Genomic DNA, 24602 nt, shown 5'->3' with positions numbered 1-24602 from the left:
CCTTTAATCTGCAAAGGAACTACAGGGGGCAGAACATAGCTATTCTCACCGATAGTCAAGCAGCGATCAAGGCACTTAGGTCCAACCAGGTGAACTCTAAACTGGTATGGGAATGCCTTGAGAGACTGAATACACTCGGCTCGTCCAACAAGATCTGGATACTTTGGGTTCCAGGCCATGCTGGGTTGGAAGACAATAAGGCAGAGGATGAACTAGCCAAGAAGGGAGCAGGGATGCCTTTTCACGGGCCAGAACCCTTCTGTGGAATCGGAACCGGTTTCATGGCTATGAATCTAAGAAACGAAGAGAAACGGTTGAGGGAACTATATTGGGGGGGCCTACCAGGGATGGAGCAGTCCAGGGTGCTTATTGGGGGATACGAACCCATGCGTACAAAGGATTGCTTAAACCTCACCAAAAAGAACCTCCGAATGATAGTGGGAATTCTCACTGGTCATTGTCGGCTGAACTATCACCTAGGGAAGCTAGGGATATCTACGGACACTGCCTGCAGGTTCTGTGAGGAGGAGGACGAAATCTCTATGAACGTCCTGGGACAGTGTCCGGCACTTGTGCAAAGTAGGTCGATACATCTGAGAGAACACTTAATACCAGATGCAAAGCTAAAACTTCTGGAAGTGGGGAACATACTAAAGTTCCTAACGGTTACACGCCTGCTTGAGATACTATGATCAACAGGTACACTATAACCAGTAAAAGGGGCACAATAGTTCTTCAACAGAATGATAATGTACCTCCTGGCGTTTCCTTTTTTTGACCCTTTGGGACCACCTGACTATGTTTTCAACTAGAGAAATTGAAGACCAATCTGTAGAGAACATAGATTTTTTGGATCCAACCGGTAAGTTATCTGTAACGTGCACACATACGAGTATGACCCAAACTTTTCGGAAAAGATATTATTGTGTATCTGTCGAAAGTCTTATCCACTGCTAGAAAATAAAATACAATCTATATTTTTCGTTTGAAATACAAAGGTACACTTTATAGCTAAATATTAATCTCAATAAAATCTTCTTTCTCTCAACTATACACCTTAAGCTCAGGTGGTGATTCAGATTGCTTCGGTAAAGTGAAGAGACTGAAGGTAAGAAATCTCACCTTACCACCGTTTCCAATTGGTAACTTCAGTATGTTGCTAGCGGTGAGAGGTCTTGTAGCTCGATCCAAGATACTTTGTTACTTCACTTCGGCTGTTGTTTTTCGTGACTAGATCTCGAGAAAAAACTGCGAATTCGATAACTTTAAGGTTTTAGAGTCGCGTGAAAAACCAGCATTTTTTTTTAAAAACGTTTCAATCCGGTTCTTCGGCTACTATTTCAGTGGTTGCAATTGTTCCATTAAGTGGAAAGTGAAAACGCAGAATTTTCATTCCGCGAGATTATATGACGGGCGACCAGTAATGGTTTTATACAACAAGCTGTGGTGTCTTTAATATTGTTGATGGCCATGAGAATTGCTTGTACCTCCGTGAATAATAATCACGCCATAAAGACTTGTTCTCCAAGTTGCGAACCTTGTGGTGTTCCATATTTGCGTTAGCTTCAATCGATTCGTCGCGGATTCTCCTATTCAATAGTATCTTGAAATGCATAGTATAGATGAAGATTGAAGTCCTTCGGATGAAATATGTCTAGAATGTCCTAGGTCCTTTGAAGAAATACGGTTGGTCGTATCTGTCGTTAATTGGATAAATGAATTTTAATATTCTGAGCCAGTTTGAAGGCATTTCAAAACCAAGTGAAAATTCCCCACGTTCAAATTTTCGTTCAACAGTAAGCAATGGTCTCGTAAGTGTGATAGAAAAACGTGAGTGAAATATTCAATGATATTATATTGGTGTGCCGTTAACAAGTCGAGAGTGCAGTTGTATTAGCGCAGTTGATAGGAAAAAGAAATACAGAGCACGATTTTCCAGTGGATTTCGTAACGATTATGAATGTTGGTTACTTTTTATGACCGCAGGAAATATGTTGACTAGGCGTAAGAAAATGGAAATATCACTGAAAGGTTATGTTGTCATTTTAATGACTGTTTGGATTACAATTATTGGAATTGCTGAATCACAACAAGGTAAGGATAAATTCACTTTTTTCAGTGTCTAAATTCCATATCCGTTTAAATGAATTCAATATTTTTAAGGACGTACAATAATTTTGCACTATTTAAATTATGAACTACGAAAGTTAACATACCGCCCCTTTGCGCATAAATCTATCAATCAAGGCCAACTTTCACGGTCTCAACTCAGCTTTAGCTTCTATCAACTGGGATCATTTATTAAGCAACTCAGCACCTCACAATATCCTCCCGATCTCCTCTCGTGTTATATCCCTTCTTCCCCTGCTTGCCTGCGTTCGTACCCAACTTGGTTCCCAACGGAGATCCTTAATAAAATTCGTCTGAAACATGCACTGCGGAAGAAGTTTCGGGCTTCTAAGGATGATGTCGATCTTGCTTACTTTAAAATAATGCGCTCCACTGTGAAGCCGATAATTAAAAAAACGCATAAAAGGTACTTGTTGAGCGTCGAAGCCGCTCTTGCCCGCAGTAACTTTATGCCACCCAATCTCTTCCTTTTTCTAAGCTTTGCTGACTCCACTGCTAACTCCCCACAACAATCCTCCGATCTTCTCTGCCCCTACTTCTCTTCCGTGTTTTCTTTCTCGACCACTCCACCTTGTAAGTCCCTTCTAACTGCAGCGTCCTCCGAATCTCTGGCCATTCCTCTTCTTACGCCTTGCTTAGTTGAATTCCTCATTAGTAACCTTGAAACCAATGTCGGACCTTCTTAACTGTAGAAACCACATTTTCCTTCCTCTGTGTATAATCTAAATCTTCGGTACGTCTTCGGACTACCAACTAAACACCTCCCCATCGTCAGAGAGCTAGCCTGGAACCGTTTGTCAAGTTATTTCGGGCTAGTCCCCGGACTCTCCCGCCTTGTGGAGCCTTCAAATCAGGGCATTCCTTTCACCAAGAGGAGAGGAGGGAGGAAACTGCCAGTTCAAGGCACCTCCTCCACTGGTCGAGCTCTATTTTCTTAGCAACGAGAAGGACCCGAACGTAATGGGCAACACGGCTCCACCTGTCAGCGCTCCTTAACATCTCTTCGACAATGTTATCTGGAGAGAGATTCCCTGTGTTTAAATAGAGCTGCTGACGAACCCCATCCCACCTTCCACAAGAAAAAAAAGCGTGGTGGGCGTCGTCCACAACTCCATTGCAAAACACACAATCCGGAGATCGCGCCTTTCCAATCTTGTGCAGATAAGACTGAAAACTCTTATGCCCACTTAAAAATTAGGTAAGGAAATAGTTAGTCTTGCCGATGAGGCGCGTAGTCCATCTGCCTTTAGTTTTATTTTGCCCAAAGAGCTACCACTCCTCTAGTGTGCCGCGATCACCACCACGGCTGGTTCAGAGACAGTGTGATCTCTGGCCATTCCTCTCCTTACGCCTTGCTTAGTTGAATTCCTCATTAGTAATCTTGTCTGACCTGGCCCTAAAGGGCTACCTTACATCTTCCTTCTTAACTGTCGAAACCACATTTCCCTTCCCCTGTGTATAATCTACAACAAAAGTCTAGAAGAATGCTACTTTCGCCATCTCTGGAAAGGGGCCCTTATCGTCCCCATCCTCAAGAGCGGAGACCCTTCTTTTTCTGTGAAGTACCGCCCTACCTCTCTTCTCTCCTCTTGCTCCAAAATCCTCCAAAAATAAGTTAACGATTAGTTGTCCACGCACTTCGGTTACATCATTGTCAAAGAGCGGCATGGTTTCGTGAAGCATAGATCTACAGCTTCAAATCGTCTGGTCTTTATCAGCTTCGTTGGTAAATGCTTTAACTTACGACAGAAGGTACATGCCATTTATAATGATTTCTCCAAAGCCTTGGATATGGGTGGAGATGGAAATCTTACAAAGACGCTGCTACGTCAGGTTGCAGCAGTGTGTGGGATTCCACTAAAACCACCCCCACTCTTCCGCCCCTCCCCGCGGGACCACCGTGAAGTATTATTTCACGGGGGAGGCTTTGGTTCGCTACAACAGCACGTCTGTTGCGCCGCCTTCCGAGCTCGATCCAACTCCAGGAGTTTTGTCTGCACCACGGCTACTGCCTCATTTACCGCCATCCAGTTTTCCTCCGACTTCAGCATCTCTTCCACCAGGCTGGAGGGCTCGACGTCCGCCCCCAAGATGGTGTTCAACCTCCTTTCCTACTGCAGAAATCTGGGACAATGGAACATAACGTGCTCCGGATCCTCGGGTGGAGCATCGCATTCAAGACAGTTGGGAGACTCGTCCAACTCGAAGCGATTCAAGTACTTCCTATAGCCATCATGTCCCGTAAGGAACTGTGTTAGTTCTCCGTGCTTCCGGTCGACCCATTTCTCAATACACGGGATCAATGTATGGGTTCACCGGCCCTTGTCAGAGTTATCCCACCGTTGTTCCCACTTGCCACATAATTCTCTCCTCATGGCTTGTCGAAAATCCGCATTCACCTCAGCTGGATTTGCCTTCCCTTTTTCATAGAGCCGTAGAAGATCTATAGGGATCATTCCCGCGATGACACACACTGCCTCCGTCAAAGCCGTCCTAAATGCGCTGCACACCCTTAGCGCAATTAGCCGGTATGCCGAACTTCCTCCGGTTTACAGCGTGGTTCAACGCTCTCGCCCAGACAGAGGCCGCGTATAACAGGATCGACTTCATCACTCCCGCGATGAGTAGCTTGCGACTATACTTCGGCCCTCCCTCGTTAGGCATCATCCTTGCAAGGGATGAGCTAGCATTTGCTGCCTTCTCCCGCACATAATCCAAGTATCGCTTGAAACTCAACTTAGCATCGATCACCATCCTCAGGTATTTGACTACTTTTGATTTTGAGACGACCTCATGATCACCAACCCGGATATTAACCGTGTTGTTCTTCCTGCGGTTGGCAATGAGGACCGCCTCCGTTTTTTCGTCCGCCAGGTCTAGCTTGGCCATTCGTAACCATGACTTGATGGCATGAATGGCTTCATTTGCGTACAGCTCTACATCCTCGGGATGCTTTCCAATGACAACTATCGCCAGGTCGTCCGCGAAACAAATCAGCGTTGTCTCCTCCGGCACGCGTAGGCCAAGCACTCCCTCCTACATTGTTCCACAGCAGTGGTCCCAATACAGAACCTTGAGGCACACCTGCTGTCACAATGTACTCCTTCGGCCCGTTGTCCGTCTCGTACCAGAGAAGTCTGTTCAAAACGTAACTTTCGATTAGCCGAGCTAAGTAACTAGCCTTTAATCCAGCCCCAATTGGCTAAGTTGAAAGCATTTTTGACGTCCAGCGTCACCAGAGCACAGCAATTGCCCATGGCCACTGCATTTCGAGCCAATTCCACGACCTTTGCTACTGCATCGACCGTAGAACGGGAGCAGCCTGTTGTATATCACCCTCTCCAACATCTTCCCCATGGTGTCTAAGAGACAAATAGGACGATATGAGGAGGGCACGCCGGGTGGTTTTTGGGGCTTCAGTAACAACACCAGCTTCTGCCTCTTCCACTGGGTGGGAAATACTCCTTCCGCCATGCACAATTCGAATGTGCTTCCGAACCACCTTGGTCTGGTCTTGATAGCAACCTTCAGAGCCTTGTTCGGAATTCCGTCCAATCCTGTCAATCATCTTTTGACTTTCCTCCTATCTCCCATACCGTTCCTGCAGAGTTTCTTTTCATGGTTACTAATCTCGTTCCTTCTCTCCTTCCTCTAGCTCTATACTTGCCCCCTACTCTTCCTGTTTTTTATTAGTGACCTCGCCTCCATCCTCACCTTCCCGTATTGGCTTTACGCGGACGATCTCAAATTATTTGCCCACACACTTTTCTTACTATCTTAGTGTACAACCCCTTTCACAACTTACCTTCTTCCAAAAGGAGGATGCAAGGAAGATGTCTACTTGAATTATCTGTAAAAGCGGTGCAAGTGGAGAAATTCCGGAAGGCAAGTTCCTCAAGGGACCTAATACTGATGAAGAAAAGTAGTTGGAAGATGAAACGAGCACTGGAAGTTTATCCAGACCCTAAGGACATCGTCCGACAAGTTAAGCTTACGACCGCCGGAAAAGGCAATATACATCGGACCATTCCCCTTCCTCCGAAAGAGAAAAAGGAGCTGGCACAAATATACACGGCCGTCGACAGTATGACTGAGCCGAAAACGGCTTCGTCGAGCCATTCTGCGGTGTCTTACTTTGTTATCAGCTGTTGTTGGGTCTTGGGCGGTGAATCCGGTCTTGGAAACCAGAAAAATGGAACTTTTTTTTGGGAGGTAGGTTACATTTACGCACACAGTCTTGGACTCCCGGTTCGATACATCGTCGGACTACCAACTAAACACCTCCCTATCATTAGAGAGCTAGCCTGGAACCCCATTACTTCGGGCTAGTCCCCGGACTCTCCCACTTTGCGGAGCCTTCAAGTCAGGGAATTCCTTTCACCAAGAGAAGAGGAGGAAGGGAACTGCCAGTTCAAGGAACCACTTGGCATCCGGCTCCTCCATCGGTCGAGCTCTTCTTCTTAGCAACAAGAAGGGCCCGAACGGAATGGGCAACACGGCTCCATCTGTCAGCAGGCCTTAGCATCTCTTCGACAATCTTGTCTGAGGAGAGATCCCCTGTGTTTAAATAGAGCTGCTGACGAACTCCATCCCACCTTCCACAAGAAAAAAAAAGTGTGGTGGGCGTCGTCCACAACTCCATTGCAAAACACATAATCCGGAGATCGCGCCTTTCCAATCTTGTGTAGGTAAGACTGAAAACTTCCATGCCCACTTAAAAATTGGGTAAGGAAATAGTTAGTCTCACCATGCTTCCGATTCAGCTACGCACCTAAGTTGCCGATGAGCCGCGTAGTCCATCTGCCTCTAGTTTCATTTTGCCCAGAGAGCTGCCACTCGTCTAGAGTGCGTTGCCGTTCTTCACGAGCAACCACCTCCCTTCGCTCATCTCCCTTCCGCTTGTATATGGCTTGACGCTCCTTAGCAAGAAGGCAACGGAGATCACTCCCGCGATCACCATCACGGCCGGTTCAGAGACAGTGCGATACGCAAACGCCACCCGCAAGGCTCCCCGTCTCTGTAATGGCGCGAGACGTTTATGATATACCTCCTTGTTAAGAGCGTCAGCCCATACCTCTGCGCCGCAGAGCAGGACAGACTGCATTGAACTCATCAGGAGACGTCGCCTGCTATCATAGATGTAGGACCCCCAATGTTTGTCATTAGCCTACTTAATGCCGAAACTCCAGCTGCAGCCTTGTTCGCTGCTGCTTTGATTTGCCCAAAAAAGCTAATCTTTGAGTCAAGAGTCAACCCGAGGTATTATACTTTATCGCTGATTTTGACTCGACTATCGACTCGCCGAACGGTATGGGACGCAGGGTCTCTCTTTTTAGTCAGGATGACTACTTCGGTTTTCTCCAGTGCAAGGTTGAAAAAGTAGTCATCCATCCGCTTACCGGTCGCATCAATATGCCGAGTCTATTTTGCGCCTGTTCGACAGCAACAAGCGCCGCGACATCATCTGCATAGTCGACCAGGCGCGACTCTTCTGGTATGTCGAGTTTAAGTAGACTATCATAGGTAGCGTTCCAGACGTCCGGCCCTAGGATGGATCCCTCCTCCATCCTCCTTCAACCCTCCAGTGTTTCATAGAGCAGGGAACGGTTCCTTAGATAGTCCCTCAAAATCCGTAAGAGGTAGTTCTGTACCTCTAAAACCAAACTGCCGGGGATATAAATCTCCGGCAGGGCGTATCGCTTCAGCGAGTCTACTTCTGATAAGCTTTGCGAGCACTTTCCCAGCAGTGTCAAGCTACATAATGGACGGTATGAAGACGGCAACACGAGGTCGCCTTTCTCTTTATGAATCAGCACAAGCCTCCTCACTTTCCAATGAGCAGGGAAAGTACCCTCTTTCAGGCAAGCGTTAAATGCGCCTAGCAGTAGGTCTGACCTGTGTTGGGAAACCAGTTTGTATACCTTTGCTGGGATATCATCGGGTCCTGGCTCCTTCTTGCTTTTCATAGAGAGGACTGCCGGTTCCAACGCTTTTATAGAGAAAAGCGGACAGTCCTCGCGCTCTCCACGCCGACGTCATCATCCCATATGGAGTGCGCAGAGAATAGCGCCCTTATAATGCGATCCATCCTGTGAATAAGGTTTTCGTAGAGCGCGGATTTTTCAGGATACCAGTTTGTAACCGATTCTGGAACTGGGTTTGGTACAGGTGAACGCGTTCGATCTTAAGTACTCCATCGCAGCTTCGGTGAACCTCACGCGAAATCGGGATGTGGATAGTCTCACAGCAATTGGAGAAATTCGGCACGATCTGTGACCGGAAGATTGTGCAAAAAAAATGCGAGATCATTGGAGAGAGCTCATGTTGGCAAATGAGTTGCAAGCTGCTGATATTAGTCGTCAGCTGAAATCAACAGGGTAAGGCGGACTTTTGGAGTTGTCCCTATTGCGTCAAACAGCCTTCTGAAGACGACGGTTAAGTACATATTTGGCCTACTGGATGCGGCAACAACTGTATAGTAAAATTATCAAGATATAGCCGTTTGTAAAGAGGTGAAACTTCTTGAGTATCAGCAGGCAAAGTTGACAGCGTTGACGCTGAATATTACGAATCTTGTGTATCATCAGGTCGAGGGGCTAATCAACAAGCCAATGGAGCAGCAGAGGAAAGGCGAACAAAGTTATTCCCTTTATTATTTTTTCACCCCGCCGCCGCTTATCCCGATCATCCTTGCCTAGTCCTAGAAAAAGCGAGCTAGGTGAAACCCTAGTACGAATTCAGGGATTTACCAAAAAACGAAGTATCCTTCAAACATGTCCAATTGCACAAAACTAACGATGAACTCCAAATTCGCTTTGGAGGTGGCTGGGAAATGCAAATCCTGAGCGATTCTCCAAAAGTTTGAGTCGAATTAACCCAATTTGTCTGCCCCAAATAACACCTGCCTTAGTTCTGGACATTTAGCGTTCGCAGGGATAAGGCTACCATGTAAACCCTCCTCTCCTTTGCAGTACATAAATTTGAAGTTCTATTATACCCCTTGGCCCATATTTCATTGGCTTTATCCCGGAACCTTCTACTTCAAACGGGACCAATGCATACTTCCGCGGTTTATGTAGGATCGCAGAGGGAAAATCCGGATCCGTAGTGAATACCGCCCCACTATGTTACCAAAAAGAGCCTAGTTTTGTATAGTTTCCGTTCAGGGGCCAAAAAAAATATTCCGAGACCTCTCTCCTCTCGTCAGAAGAGCCGTTCTGTCGTAAATATTTATCCAAATGTTCTCCATATTTTTTTAACAATATAATTAATATATGTATATCATATTAGCAATTTAATTAATATTCTTTTAATATATACACACACACAGATAACTTCTCATAACGTTGGATAAATGAAGCAGAGTTAACACATTACATTCCGCAGTCAAAAGGTTTACCTTAAATTTTTGGTTCCCCGCAATAGATCATGATGGAGCGCTATATTCCACGCATATATCTATCATAGATACATAGACCTCACCAAAAGTGGCCAATATACCTAAACTTAATGTTAATCTCGTTGCGATTAAATGCGCTGTATAGGATGTTGCGTTTTATCGTCTGCCCCTCGAGATGTTTATCATTCATCAAAGAACTACAAAAAATACCAATTCGAATCAACAAAAAAATTTCGATGTTATTTGATTTCAGTGAAAGTATCTTCACGAACGAGAGTAAAAACTGCCGAAAGTGTCCACTTCAGCATTCAATGTTGTTATTGTTGGCTGATTACGAAATAGATTCCGAGTATTGAGTGCCAGAGCAAATCATAGTTATGGCTGATATTCAACGGTGACTGTTATTGGGTCGGCTGAGGAGATTTATCCATCTTTTCAACATTCTGCAGCTATTTTTCGTCTGACTGGGGTTTAGATGCTAATTAGACTGAATCATTTCTCTTTCTATTTGTATTATAAAGATTTTTCTCAGACAGTGATCATTTCGCGCACGGAAAACAGTAACAGATGTAGAAAATATTAATTATAAGATATTATATAAAATGCAAACGTTTTTTAGGTTTTGTATAAAAAGATTTTTTTTTTCCGGAAAAGATCTTTGTGTTTGAAAACAAGATGATTCGCATAGCAATCGCAGTGGGCTTTTTTTTGGGTAAATGCCCCAACTGATCCCAACACATCCTCCTGGTCATGGCAAGTATTGGAACTATATCTATATCTATAATCACTCTAAGGTTGAGTTTCATCTTCAAGCAACTTCGGGTGATCCTAGCTTGACTCATCTTTTCAACATGGTAGACTCCTCGATAAACTAAGGCTTGAAGAAATTACGTGGGGCGTATTAACTTTTCATGCTACACCCCACGGTCTGGCACCTTGGTAAGGTGCTCTTCAGATCATCTGGAACCTGGACCGGCAAAGGACATGAAGGTCTTGTGGTACTAGTCGTGTAGGCATGATCCCCCAGTTTTCTTCAGACACAGATTAATTTGAAGACCATAACTAGAGCCCGGCCGTGTCAAGCACAGCGGTACTGGTGTATACTGAGTACTGGTTCAGTATTCATACTAGTAGATGCGAGGCCTATCTAAAAATTCTGCCGCAACTAAAGGGTGGAGCCCCGATTCATTCAGAGCAACTCCCTGTCGGAACCCACAAGGAGCTCTGTCTGAGATATAGGTGCAACCAAAACCACCATGAAACTCATAAAACCACATATAACTAGGCCGACCGCACATTCTGGAATTCTCTTGGAGCATATTCTCTCAGAGGACCACCCCGTTGCCATGGTATGCGACAACCTCAGATGAGGCTTTATGGCAAGAACAACTTTAGATGAATCTGGTTGCAGACTCGAGTCTCATCGTCCTCCTCGAACTCCTCAACGGTTTCACTGGAATCAGCCCGGTACGGAGAACCACAGCGAAACCTTTGCCACCAGCCAGCTTCCTCTCTGCGTAGAGCACAATACATAAGACATCACTAGATAATGCACCGAAGCGTATCACTTCTAACAAGGTACTGGCTAAAATCGAAGACACCGTTCACTACATGAACGCCTAAGTCGCTTAGATTGAGGATGTCAAAGTATGCTGGATAGACACAGAAGACGTAAAACCAGACCCCCCCCCTGAATCTTTTTTTGAGGAGGTAGAAATCTTCAAAAGAGTGTGGGATTATTACCCACTAAAACTACCTCCGACTCGCCCCATGCCCCATGGAACTACCATAAGGCATTACATCACGGAAGGAGTTAGCTTTGTGTCCTTTCATCTCTACGCGGCATACATAACTGCGCTTTTGTCGTCTCCTCTGCCTTTCGTAGGTTGCTGTGAATAGATGCGATTATAGAATTGATCACATCCCAACCCTCCTCACGTGCTAGTATTCTGCGCACCAAATTTTCTAGTGCCGGTACATCTTCTGGGGTCTTTTCTAGGGTATTCGTTTAATCCACAAATCTTGGAAAGTGGAAGAACACGTGCTCTGGGAACTCTGCGAATCCATCGCAGTTTGGAACAATAGGGTGAGGTATCCAGTTTAAACCTTTACAGGTATTGACGATATCCTCCGTACCCCGTGAGAAACTGGGTAAGATTTTAATTAATCTCACCGGGCCGTCTCTCTAACCACTCCTTGTTGGCAAGGATAAGCCTGTGTGTCGACCAACCCTTTTTCGAGAGTTCCCAACACTCTTGTCATCTATGTACAGATCTCTCTCTCTATCGGCGTTCTTCGTCCGCGATAAAGAAGAGATAAGCTTCACGTTGTATATGTGCGTCATCTCGTCTGCCAAAATGTCAATCAGCATCATTCCCGAGATGGTGAACGCTGTATCATCTGAGCCGATCCTAATTTACCATGCCTTTCCTCAATTCAGACCAGCACTCTCTGGTCATCCCTTAACAACACTGATTGCTTCGCAAAAGTACCAAATCCAGCGCTATTTCTTCGGCATAACCCACCACCGTGGTTGGATGATTGGGCACAGCTTTATGCATGATGTTTCACAGCAATGGACCAAATACGGAGCCCTGTGAGACGCCTACGGAGGCAACGTATTCTTTCGGGCCGTCATCGGTATCATACCAGAGCCTCCATTCCTGTAAGTAGCTATCGAGAATAGCAGCGAGATAAGCGGGAATTCCAATCTTTGCCAGGCATTTCCGTATTAGGTTCCAATTGGCCGAATTGAAAGCATTTCTCGAATCCAGCGCCACCAACACGCAACATTTGGTGGTACTGCCCTTTCCATGAATCGCATCTTCGATCAAGCCAGTAATCAATTTTATGACATCAATACTGTAGATCTGAAATGCCTTCTTGGCGATTGACAACCGGCAGCAATCTATTGTATATAACCTGCTTCAGTATGCTCCACGCAGTGTCCAGAAGACATATGGATCTACAGGAGGATAGTTCACCTGGAGGTTTACCAGCCTTAAGCAGCAGCACCAACTTCTGCCGCTTCAATACTGCGGCAAATATCACCTCGAACATGTACTCTTCGAACAATTCGGCGAACATTTGCTGTCTAGATTTCACGGAAAGCCTAAGGGTCTTATTCGGCACTCCGTTCAGGCCCGGGGTTTTGCTGTCTCCTATTCTACCACAAATCTCCAGTAGATCCTCTATGGTGACTGCCGGAATCGCCGTCTTATTCGGAGGCCGCTGGAAGTTGTCGGTGCCGCTCTCTTGCTGGGGGAATAACTCCTTGATGATTTTCAACAGGAAAATAGGGTACACGATCTGCGGGGATGAACGTCATCTGAATCGTCCCGTCACGATTCTATAGACGCTATCCCACGGGTTTAGGTCCGCCTCTGAGCAGAGCCTCTTAGAGCATTCCCTCTTGCTTCGCTGAATGACTAGCTTGGGGATTCTGTGAACTTTTCTTTTGGGCTCTTTTCGTCTCTGATCAAAGAGTGGCCAATTCACCATTCCAACAGTAGTTGAGTCTTGTACCGGGAAATTGTGCATTTCCTAGGCATGGACACGTCACACGCTTTGGCAATGCATTGTGCCAGGGAGAGAACTCATTCTGTAGAGGCGCCTAATTTATTTTTTTGATTAAACTACACCTCTATGAAAGTCTACTCATCCAAGGCTTTTGCAGACCAGCCTGATATCTTTCTTGGTTTCGGGCATAGTTTTCAGACCTTGTGTTGAAAACAAGATTATGAAGCATTTCCTCGAATTCAGACTGTGTCAGGCTTGGTGAGATTACATCTATACACTTACACCACCTATTTTCGCCCAGACAAAACCGACGAGCAGTTGAAGGGCAGGCGCGTTGCAATCTGTAGCGATAATCAAGCTCCATTGAGGGCGTTGAACATCCCTTTGATTACTTTAAAAATCGTCGACGAATGTTGAAATCGATTGAACTCTGTTTCTAGATTCAATACAGGATAATCCAAACTCTCAAACTTCTCAAATCGTTGTCGTCATAACAACTTCCGTTTTGTCACAGCGAAAGAGAGGAAGTGGATGTCAGCGCTTTTCTTGTTATGCATATCCAGAAGGAAACACCTAAACCTATTGCTGATCGCAAAGTGGTCAATTTGATTGCCCGTCGGTCGGTCGACTGACCTTATAGCAAGGTCTGTGGCGGAACAACGTACCACAAATGACGCGAGGCGATTTTGTTTTTTTTTTGGGTGTAGGGTAGGTGAACGCATTTACGCACAGAGTGTTGCACTCCCGCAAGAGTACGCTGTCGGACTACCGACTAAACACCTCCCTGTCATCAGAGAACTAGTCTGGAACCGTTTGACACATTACTTCTCGGGCTAACTCACCCGCTCTTCCGACTTTGGCAGCCTTCAAGTCAGGGAATCCCTTTCACGATCGAGAGGGGAGGGGACGAAGGTAGTTGTTAGTTCAGGTAACCCCTTACCATCCGATCCTTCCGCCGGTCGAGTTCAATCTTTTTCGCTACAAGAAGAGCCCGAACATAACACGATTCCAGCTGCCAGCGCTCTTCACCATCTTTCTGACAATGTTGTCTGGAGAGAGCTTCTCCGTGTCTGCATAAGGTTGCTGACGAAGCCGTCCCATCTCTCGCAAGAAAAAAAAGGTGTGCTCAGTGTCGAACGTCATTGCATAACACACAATCAGGAGATCGCGCCTTCCAAATCTGTGCGGGTAAGACTGAAAACCTCCATGCCCGCTTAGAAGTTAGGTAAGGAAGTTAAGTCCTTGGAGTTTTAACGTTGGTACCTGTGGTGGAGATTTAATCCTGCAGTCTTCTTAAGACACGGATTGATTTTGGGACCACAATCAGAGCCCCGCTGTGACAAGCAACAACGGTACCAGTTTATGCAAGTGCATGGCTTAGCATTCATACTGGTGTATGCAAGACCTACCTAAATCTCTACCGAACTAAGGAGTACGGCACCCGTGTTGAAATGCAACACCACGCCGAGGCCCGAAGGTCTCTTTTTGCTTCAGCATCACCAACAACCCCCATGAAGCTCCCATTAGGGGGCCAACCGCAAACAACCGAGCTGTACTCATATACGACAGGAATTCTCCCGAAGTATATGAGTCCATGGGCTACCCCGGTTCCCATGGTACCAGTATACCCCTGGTAATGTTTCGTGGCCGAAACCACACCCGGTGCCACCACGTGGAGGTTCTCCTCGGCTACTTGGTTTTGGTTTGGCCGACAGGGTTGCCGCCCCGCCTTGCTCCCCGCCTCCTTAGAGCACCAGGTAAGGAAGTAATCAATCTCTCCGTGCATTCGGTTCAGCCATGAGTCTAAATTGTAGATAAGCCGCGCAGTTCATCTGCCCCTTGGCTCATTTTGCCAAGAAAATTGCACTCGGTAAAGATGCGTTGACGTTCTTCAGAAGCAACCACCTCTCTTCAGTTCTCACCCTTACGGCGGTAGATAGCTTTGCGCTCCTTGGCAAGGAGGGCAACGGGGATCACTCCCGCGATCACCATCACAGCTGGTTCGGAGACGGTGCGATAAGCAGACGCTATTCGCAAAGCTCCCGCATCTACACTTGAACAAGGCGCTTATGATGCATCTCCTTGTCAAGGGCATTAGCCCATACCTTCGCGCCATAGAGCTGAACCCCATAAGGAGGTGTCTCCTAGTAGTTATAGTGCCCCCAAATATTCGCCATTAGCCGACTGCAGCTGCAGCCCTGTCCGCTGCTGCTTTGATTTGATCGATTTGCTTTGAGTCAAGTATTAAACCAAGGTATTTAGCCACTCGATGAACCGCATCTACGACATCCATAATAGCATCCACTGTGGATCTCCCTGGTCTGAACCCGAAATACCTTGGGGATAAGTCCTGGGCAGCGTTGATCGCTTCAGCGAGTCTACTCCTGATGAGCTTCTCGAGCACTTTCCCGGCTGTGTCAAACGTACACAGCGGTCGGTATGCAGATGGGAGCTCCGTCTCCTTTACCCATGCTGATCAGCGTGAGTCTGGCCACTTTCCAGCGACAAGGAAAAATGTCCTCCCTCAAGCAAGCGTTGAACGCCTTAAGCAGCAATTCCGACTGTTGGCGGAACACTAGTTTGTAAACTTCCGCCGGGATGCCATCAGAGCCTGGCGCCTTCTTGTTTTTCATAGTGAGAACCGTTTCTTCGAGCTCTCTCATTGTGAAAAGGGGGTAATCCTCGGCACTTTCCGCATTGTTGACATCAACCCGTACAGGATGTCTGGGGAACAATACCCGCGGTCCATCTGGTCGGTACTTCCGCAGAGCTCCGATTTTCCGGATGACAAGCTTATAGCCAAGTCCTCACGGGTCCTCATTCACCTCGTTAACAAAGTTCTGCCAGCCGCGAGCTTTGCTTTTATTTATAGCGGTGTGGAGTCTCCTTTTCGCTGATCTATGCTGGGCCTTTATGGCACATGCCTTCTCGTTGGCGTGCAAACGTTGTGCCAAACGGCGGAGCTTATGACACTTCCTCCATAGGTCGGCAATTTCTGGTGTCCACCAGTACATAGAAGGCTTGTCGCGGTTGGAGCCCCTGCGGTGCATGGAAGCCTCGCCCGCCGTCGTTATCAGGTTCATCACTGAATTTACGACGGTGTCAGCTGCGACGTTACCACCCCCCAGAGCGCCCTCCAGCGCTGCTCTGCCTGCTCCAAGAGCTTCGAAGAACTTCCCGATGTTCACTCTCGTGACATTTCACAGGCAGAGGGAGCGTTGCTTTGGTGTTCGCCGGCAAGTCGCGTCAACCACTTCGAACGCGATGTACTGGTGATCACTTGCCGAGAAGTCTTCTAGCACTCGCCACCCGTCCACCGATGATGCCAGAGATTCCGTCGCAAAAGTGATGTCAAGAATGCTTCCTTCACAGCCTGGGCGCCGAAACGTTGACGTAGATCCTGTGTTTAAGACCACGAGTCCGGTTCTCGCCGCCATTTCCAGAATCCGTTTCCCTGTGGAGTTTGACTGAGGCACGCCCCATTCAAAGGCCCTGGCATTAAAATCACCGCCTACCAGGATTCGTCCCTCCGTGCTCGAAACGGCGTCCTCCAGAGCATCAAGCCGGCGCCGAAAGTCGTCCCGAACCCAGATGGCAGCGGTGCCCGATAAGTCGACATCCCATGAGGCCGGATCCCTGTTTCGGTATTGCTCGTTAATTAGCACTAGATCCGCATTTACCTTCGCAGCGAATTGTGCTAGCAACTGCTAAGCGGTTGCACTCCGGTGTATGCAATACGGATCATGCCATTCGCACCGTAGCTCTTTCCAATTCTACCCTAAAGATTGGACACCATTCCGAGCGCGCAGTGTGTGCGATGCTCTTACTAGAGGCGCCACGATCCCTGCAGAGAACGCAACTCTCACTTTCATTGCAGGTCTTCGCTTGATGACCTACTTCCAGGGGGATCAGGAGGGGAAATTAGCCTGTTGTCTGTCGATTAAGCTTTCGAGACGTTCTTTAATGCGTATCAGGATTTCTTTAGCTATTATCTTTGCGAGGGCAGAGAGCACGCCCCCCTCCAACTGGCACACTCAAAACGGGTTCCCTTCTTAGGGATTTTGACGATCATTCCCTTCTTCGATTCTCTGTGGAAGGTCAACTTTCCCCACTTCTTCTGTTCTTGAGATAACTCTGCTTCGTGATTGGCGATAGCTTACTCGGGAGATTATTTCGGATATCCACTTCATCTACGATTATTACAAGTGTTTGGAGCGTCGACACGCCCTATCCCTATCCTGTCCCTGTTTGTTTGGTAGGTGTGTGGACAGCATCGGTTTCAAGGCACGTAAAACTTTTATAAAAAATCCGAGGCGTGCAAAGGCGGGGCGATGGAATACTTCATTCTTTTTCTTCAGCCTTTGTCTCGTTCTCCAAGCAGGGTCGGCTCGTCGAGATCGGATTTGCTATTTGGCCCTATCAAATGCTTGATCTGGAAGCAATCTCGAGGCTTTTAAATCCCCATCCAACGTATCAAGCCACCGTTGCTTCGGACGGCCTTTTGGTCGTTTACCATTGACTTCGATGTTCAGTGGAGTTTCAATATTTTCGGGTGGATTTTCACGGTCAATTGCGCCAAGTTTTCTTCAGGTTTTTGGTATAGTACTCCTTTTTAGGTTTATATCGGCCACTCTGAATGGTCATTCGATAATGATTGGAATCTGTTCATCGAAACTTGCGAAAAGCGAAGGAGACCAAGGAAGTGTGATTACAAGCGCAATGATATAAAGAAAGGGGACATAGCTAAAGTGTTCCCGTCCCGTGATGAAGTACCTAGTTGTAGTTCCACGGGATAGGGTTAAGTAGCGGATGGTTTGCGTTTGCGTTGGCCGGAGTCCTCATTTTGCACACAATTTATGGGATACCGACAAAAGTTGAAAGGATGTCACTTCAATGATTTCCGCCATGCAAATTTGATGATGTAATGTTCTTAATTCTTCCATGATTCTGCAGTTAGTCAGATATTATGATGGTACCGTCCGATCAGCAATATAGCTCCCTCACTGTCGAACGACAGCGACTATCAGGTGGTGATTCCTTTCGAAGCCGATGCAGCGTCTAGAACCATCTCCAGCACAAGGCTTATAAGCGATCTTCATTCAGCCGAGCTACTGCCAGACTTCTTTAACCTCGCGGGTGTAAGACAATCTAGTCGAGTAAACAACTTTCAGCGTCTCCCTAAACCTCGTCAACACTGATACGCCTTTTGACAGCGTTGTACTTGTCATCTCCTGGGGGCGTGTCAACTAGATCCAGGCCCGAACTTAAAACTCCAGAGTTAAGCTCATCTATGAAGCTAACTTTGTCCGTTTCGACCCACGCCAAAAAAAAATTGACTTCTCAGAAGAGAGGCAACCAAAAGGATGCAGTCTCAGCACATAGGGGCAGGCACAGTAGGATAACTGGTTCACATCGTGTTTTCGTAAACCTCGGCATCAGCTGCTGATGTACAGATGAGTGAAAATAAACAATGGCAACTACATACAGTTACTCAAAAAAGTATCCGGACAATGGTTAATTTAGAATTGTAATGCGAAAAACATAGATTTGTAAAATAGTAACATAATTTCGTTTTCCACGATAATAATATTTTATAGCAACACTTTCGAATGAGCGAAAAAAAATCATCATTTCGTTTTAGTACAGTTGTTTTTCTGAGAATTTATGTATACATGCTTGTTATGAAAGTCAAAAAAGTATCCGGACAGCGATGAATTCTTGGAAAATGCACAATATTGCAACTGAGTTGTCTTTTGATTTAACATGGTGATTAAACATTGATTAGTAGCGCATTTAATTCTTCTGTGTATACACACGTTTAATAAAGATGGGTCAGAAAACGCGGGAGATTAGTAGTGATGTTAGAAAAGTTATTATTGATCTTTTCAAGGACAATAAACCGATACGAGCGATTGCGGAAATCGTGAAAGTGAATAAATCGACGGTTCATGAAATAATTACACGCTTTAAAAAAACGGGTTTCATCGATAAGAAAGGGCGATCAGGCCGTCCACGAAAGTTTAATGACCGAGAAGAAAGATGGATCGTGCGAAAAATGAAAATAAACCCCAAACTAAGTGCAGTTAAGTTGAGAGCTCAGGCGGAAAAGAGGTTTGGTAAAGTTACAAGTGTCGAAACAATTAGAAATATTCTTCGAAAGAATAATTTCCACGGTAGAGTTCCCAGAAAAAAGCCCTATATAAGTAAGCAAAATCGGCAAAAAAGGCTACGGTTTGCTATTGCACATATAAATAGGTCTTACGATTTTTGGAAAACCGTTACATTTGCCGACGAAAGCAAATATAACATATTTGGATCAGATGGAAGTAATTTTGTATGGCGGCAGCCAAATACGGAGCTGAATTTGAAAAAATTAAAGTGCACGGTGGAACATGGCGGTGGTTCTCAGTTGGTATGGGGCTGTATGTCAGCAGCGGGAGTTGGCAATTTAAAGTTTATAAATGGGAAATATGACAAATATCAGCATCTCACAGTCCTTAAGGAAAACTTACTTCAAATCGCAAGGAAAATGCAAATGGAGCATTTTTGTTATTATGAGGACAATGATCCCAAACATAACTCCTACGTTTGTAGACTTTGGCGGCTGTGCAATTGCCCAAAAGTGATAGATACTCCGGCGCAAAGTCCGGATCTAAATCCAATAGAGCATTTGTGGGAACATTTGAAAAGAAAAATTCAAAACTGCGAAATTTCAAGTCTAATTACACTTAGAAAAGCTTTGAAGGAAGAGTGGGCGACGATCAGTCCACAATTTTGTGAGAAACTTGCCAAATCGATGCCTAGTCGACTAAGGGAAGTAATAAAAAATCGAGGAGGTCCAACAAGATATTAAATTTTACATTAAAGGGGTAAGTTTCCTTCAAACGCTTTCTGTCCGGATACTTTTTTGAGTTTATTTTTTGTAGCGTTCTTAACAGCTGAGCTATTTTTTTTTAAAGCGGAAACTGAGAAATTTTTTTTCTTTGGAAATTTATTATAAACCAATCAAAGATAAATATAACAAATAATCGTTAAGCAAATGTGCCACAATTGTTTATATTTCTTTGAAAATATCTATACAACGGTCATGTCCGGATACTTTTTTGAGTAACTGTATATCGGATTGGTGGACCCTGGCGCAAAGCCGGGATGTCTCGAGTTCCTTATTAAGGCAGACCTAGATCGGATACCGGTTGTTGCGCCGTTGATGATGATGAACTACATATATGAACTGTTATAAACGACTAGACAGTTGATTACACATACACAAAAGAAGCAAATGCGATTTACACTTTTATTTTCTTCACAAATTAGATACAACTGGTAATGGAAATGTCACTCCTGAACTTTTGAGATATACCTACTAAGGCTTTAGCATCAGGAAGTGCTGAATGAGCATTCCCATACCGCGGGAGATCGAAGGTCTGCAGGGCATCCTCCAAGGTCATCGTACGATTATATTTCTTGGCCACAACCTGCTGTAGATCGCACCACTTCGTCAAGCACCCTGGAAAGGGCACGTGCTTACTTCCACATTCCCTTTTCAAAATCACTCCCAGGTCATTGTCACTCCAAGTGATTATGATACAGTTGTCCCGTGATTGAATCCAACCCTTCAATTGGTTTAGTGCACCTGCAAAGGAAATTCCACCATCCACTTGAGCCTGGGTTATACCGGTCATCCTTGCCACATAGGGATGTATAGTTCGGTTTTCAGCGGGTCGTACAAAACGATGAAATTCCTCCAACATCCTGCCCGTTGCGATTTCAAAGTACACTGCACCAAACTCTGCAAAATAATTCGAAATATGAACAAGCGTGGTATGCAGGGTGAAACTGGAAGGTTCAAATATTAAACTAGGCAACCAGACAAGTGCCCCCATCCTAAAAACGCACCGCCCCATAAACACGGTAAAATTAGAAAAAGTGAACTCTCCAGCTTCCAATCCTCCGCGGATACTTCGGTTTAGTTAAGTTGGTGGACTCACCAATTATTTCCTCATACGACACCTCAAAATCTAAAGCAAATCCGTAACGCGCCATGATGACGAATCTCAGACTTCACTCCGCGATGTACTATCTCGAAATTGAGTAGCGACCGTAGAACGCGAGTTTATATACAAATTCTCGATTGATACTCTAGATCACATCTTAGATCTACTTCATTTCACAGTTGGTCATTTGTCGACCCACCCTCTTTTCGGGTGATTAAGATAGAGTATCTTCTCCAAAACAAATCTGAAAACAGTATAATTAGCCGGCATCAAAACTATCTGAGTTTTCTAAAGGGTCACAAGCCGACTTTCCACGCATCAATGATATGAAGCCTATGCGCGTCAGCTCCTTTTCGTTTCACCTCCAAATGAATGTAAGGAAGATTAAGAGGACTTTCATGTACCGCAGGCAGCGTAGGTGTTTTATATCTGTCTTAGCAGCTCCTTGCTGTTAGCAAAATTTCCGAGGAGAACCATGGAATTATGCATACACCGCAGGTACTTAGATTAAACCCCCTCCCTTGCCTGTAACTACCCCACTTAACGATCCTAGTGAACATAGCGGGTCCTAACTTTCTAGCATTCACGGTAAGTCCATTGTGAAGCCACCAACTCGCTTTCAGTGACCACCCTTTCCCAGACCAATCTAATTTCTCTTTCTGGTGTGTGGTCATTGCTCTCCGATCCAACTTTACTTTCTAGATACTACCTTTGAAAGTGCTTCTGAAAACTAATCAAAAATGCGTGGAACGAGGATCAAAATACTTTGATCCCAGAGGTATGTACTGATGTGATCAATGCGGTAGAGTCTGCTGAATTTGTATAGGATAATCTTGTGAAGTTTTCCTTTGTATTTTAAGGGAAGCTTTTACGTCGTACTCGCTCTCAACATGTAGCACAAATACTTGGTCCTTTTAATATTCCCATTAGCGGCTCGAGCAAGCCTCCAAAATTTAACTAATGACAAAATCTAAAATTGTCCATCAACTTCATCGACATAACAATGCACTTCGACCTTTGCGCTTCCTTGAGAAGTTCCGAGAACTTGACATCCACCATCCGTTCTTCCGCATAATGTAATCCTCGAGTAATTCACATGTTGGACGTCTTAGGATGGTGGCTTCCATTCCATGATATAGCCAACAATGAAATTGTTACTTTCCTCAATTTGTGACCCACCCGCAGCTACTTGTGCTTTGTAATATGCACGTATGTCCGGGCCTTATGTAGTTGTTCGCTGGTGCTCAGAGGTGGCGGTGAGGAAGACGGGGCGGCAACCCTGTCGGCCAAACCAAAACCAAGTGGCCGAGGAGTGATGGCACCGGGAGACGCTGTATTCACTTTGGTTTGCCGGCCGTGATGCAGTAGGCTAATGCTCCAAAGGCCTAATTAGGGCGATTAGATCGGAGTCTGTACGGGGACTCATCTGAAGTGGCAAAGTGGTCACCAAACCTTACCAGGGGTATACTGGTACCATGGGAACCGGGAGAGGCCCTGGACTCTCATACTTCGGGTGAACTCCTGTTGTATGTGAGTACAGCTCGGTTGTTTGCGGTTGGCCCTCCTAGTGAGAGTTTCATGGTGGTGGACCTTTGAGCCTCGGCGTGGTGTTGCGTTTCAACATAGGTGCTGTACTCCTCAGTTCGGCAGAGATTTAGGTAATTCTTGCATCCACCAGTATGAATGCTAAGCCATGCACTTGGTATAGACTGGTACCGTTGTTGCTTGTCTCAGCGGGGCTCTGATTGTGGTCACAAAATCAATCCGTATCTGAAGATGACCGTAGGATTAAGTCTCCACGACAGGTACCTACGTTAAACACTCATGAGCTTAACTGTAGTTGTTGGTTGTAACGTCACAGATCCCAAAATCCTGAAAAAAGTGGCGAAATTGACCGTGATGATTCGCCCACAAATACCGTCCACATGCACTTGCATGCCTCTATGCAAGGATGCGGGGATGAACACTTCAGCCTCTCACGTATGATTATATAAAACTTCACACGTATACCAATTTAAAAAAAAAACTTGTCAAGTGTAGTAGCCGCGACTGCGTGATAGGAGCGGGATTTCTTTCCCCTTTTTCGGGATTAATTTGATCAAATAATGCATTCTATGGTGTGCAATTACCTTAAATTTCACTGCATATTGAACCATATTGAATACATTCGGGCAAATTGATCGTGACAGAAGGGAGTGATCTATCTCAACCAGTCAAAGCTACTGCGTATGTTGCTGGCAACATGAACTCTAGAAGTTCAAGCAAAGATTTAGCGAGACCGGTCGATCAAGTGACAGCTGATGGGCAAAGGATATTATTTTTGGCTGCTGGTGAAGAAGGTTCAGATTTCGGACTTGCTAGAAGTGAGTGTGATTTGATAGTTGTGATGTTCTTTGTGCCGACAAAACGATGAGGAGAATTTTGACTGCGAAAAATCACACTTGGAAGTGGAACGAAATCGCGAGATTTTATTGAGAGATAACTTCATGAAGAGGTGAAAGATTGACGGGATTCGCTGAACATTTTCCGAACAGATCGAAACCGGTAAATTTCCGGAAAAGCAGATATTTATTTCGGATCGCTAATGAGCAGCTAAGTCGTCATCCTTTGTGAAGTCGAGCTCTTTGATTTTACAAAGGTGTCACAAGGGAAGCGGGAAATGAACTCCAAATTTGGAAACGGTTAATTAGGCCAATCGTAGAGTCTTGCGGTTGCTTTTTGAAAAGTTATTGTTCGTCACACGAAAGCATTCATTGTGACTATAATAAAAATCCCAAAAGAAAATCCGGTGATAAAATTCAAAGAAGATGTTCAGTAATATAGAAGGAGGTGGGTGCTTTACACGTCGCAGGAATTAAGACTGCAGAGCATCCTTCAGATCACCAGCTCAAGCTTGAGTTCCATGCAGAATTCTTAGGAACCTGTAGAAGTCGGTCTCGGTCATAGCTTGGATGTGGAAATCTCCAATGCTATGTCCGGCATGCAGCTCGTGATGACCTTTGCGGGGGGGGGCTCAACGAATCCCCCTGGAAGATGCCCTTCCGTATATGGATGGGCTTTGAGGTATTGGCACCCTCAGATGTAAGCACTGATAAGATGGAATGTCATCCTTCCATGACTGTCGCCAAAAATTTAGTTAATTTCGGATCAATGCGATACAGATGTAGAATATCGATTAGCCAGGTATGCAGGATGCTATCGAAAGTCTTGGCATAATCGATATAGCAACTAAAGAGGTTTTTTTGGCTTCTAGTTGCTTGTCCTACAACTACCGAGTCGATAATGAGTTGTTCTTTGCAACCCCTTTACTCGACTCGTTTTCGTTACCGAAAACTGTGCTGTCTGGACGCTCTGTTGGGATTCGTTGAGAGATCTGAAAAAGCTCCGCTGGTTCCTCGCGTATGTTGCATTCTGGGCACGCGTGGAGTGACTTTGGTGATACCGTCGTAATCAACTCCATACGACAGAAAGTTTCTGCTTTAACCGAGTCCCCACGGGTTCTCATTCACCTCGTCGATCAGATCCTGCCAGCAGCGAGCTTTACTCTTGTTTATTGCGCT

The 24602-nt window shown here is 45.5% G+C and overlaps 2 protein-coding genes across 2 annotated transcripts in view; one reads left to right on the top strand and one right to left on the bottom strand.

Moving 5' to 3' along the window:
• Positions 1–1168: 1168 nt before the first annotated feature.
• LOC119654401 overlaps positions 1169–24602 on the top strand; it is a 140006-nt gene continuing 116572 nt past the window's right edge. Inside the window, exon 1 of the mRNA XM_038059784.1 lies at positions 1169–2094. Within this exon, the coding sequence (XP_037915712.1) occupies positions 1977–2094 (118 nt within the window). The 5' untranslated portion in view covers positions 1169–1976. The remainder of the gene's footprint in view (positions 2095–24602) is intronic.
• On the bottom strand, positions 20329–21137 carry LOC119654402 (ERI1 exoribonuclease 2-like). Its single transcript, XM_038059785.1, has 2 exons — positions 21037–21137; positions 20329–20837 (listed from the first exon to the last, which is right to left on the bottom strand). Exons 1-2 carry the CDS (start codon positions 21089–21091, stop codon positions 20359–20361), a joined length of 534 nt encoding a protein of 177 aa, XP_037915713.1. The 5' UTR covers positions 21092–21137; the 3' UTR covers positions 20329–20358.

The sequence above is a fragment of the Hermetia illucens genome, chromosome 4 (assembly GCF_905115235.1).
Source record: "Hermetia illucens chromosome 4, iHerIll2.2.curated.20191125, whole genome shotgun sequence".
In the NCBI taxonomy this organism is placed as follows: domain Eukaryota; kingdom Metazoa; phylum Arthropoda; class Insecta; order Diptera; family Stratiomyidae; genus Hermetia; species Hermetia illucens.
This window is presented reverse-complemented; position numbering and strand designations above follow the sequence as displayed.

Excerpts from the sequence above, each read along its gene's own strand:
- LOC119654402 (XM_038059785.1), bottom strand. The coding sequence starts at position 21,091 with ATGGCGCGTTACGGATTTGCTTTAGATTTTGAGGTGTCGTATGAGGAA. Across the intron at positions 20,838-21,036 it reads GTCGTATGAGGAAATAATTG|AGTTTGGTGCAGTGTACTTT; the intron begins GTGAGTCCACCA and ends ATTATTTTGCAG.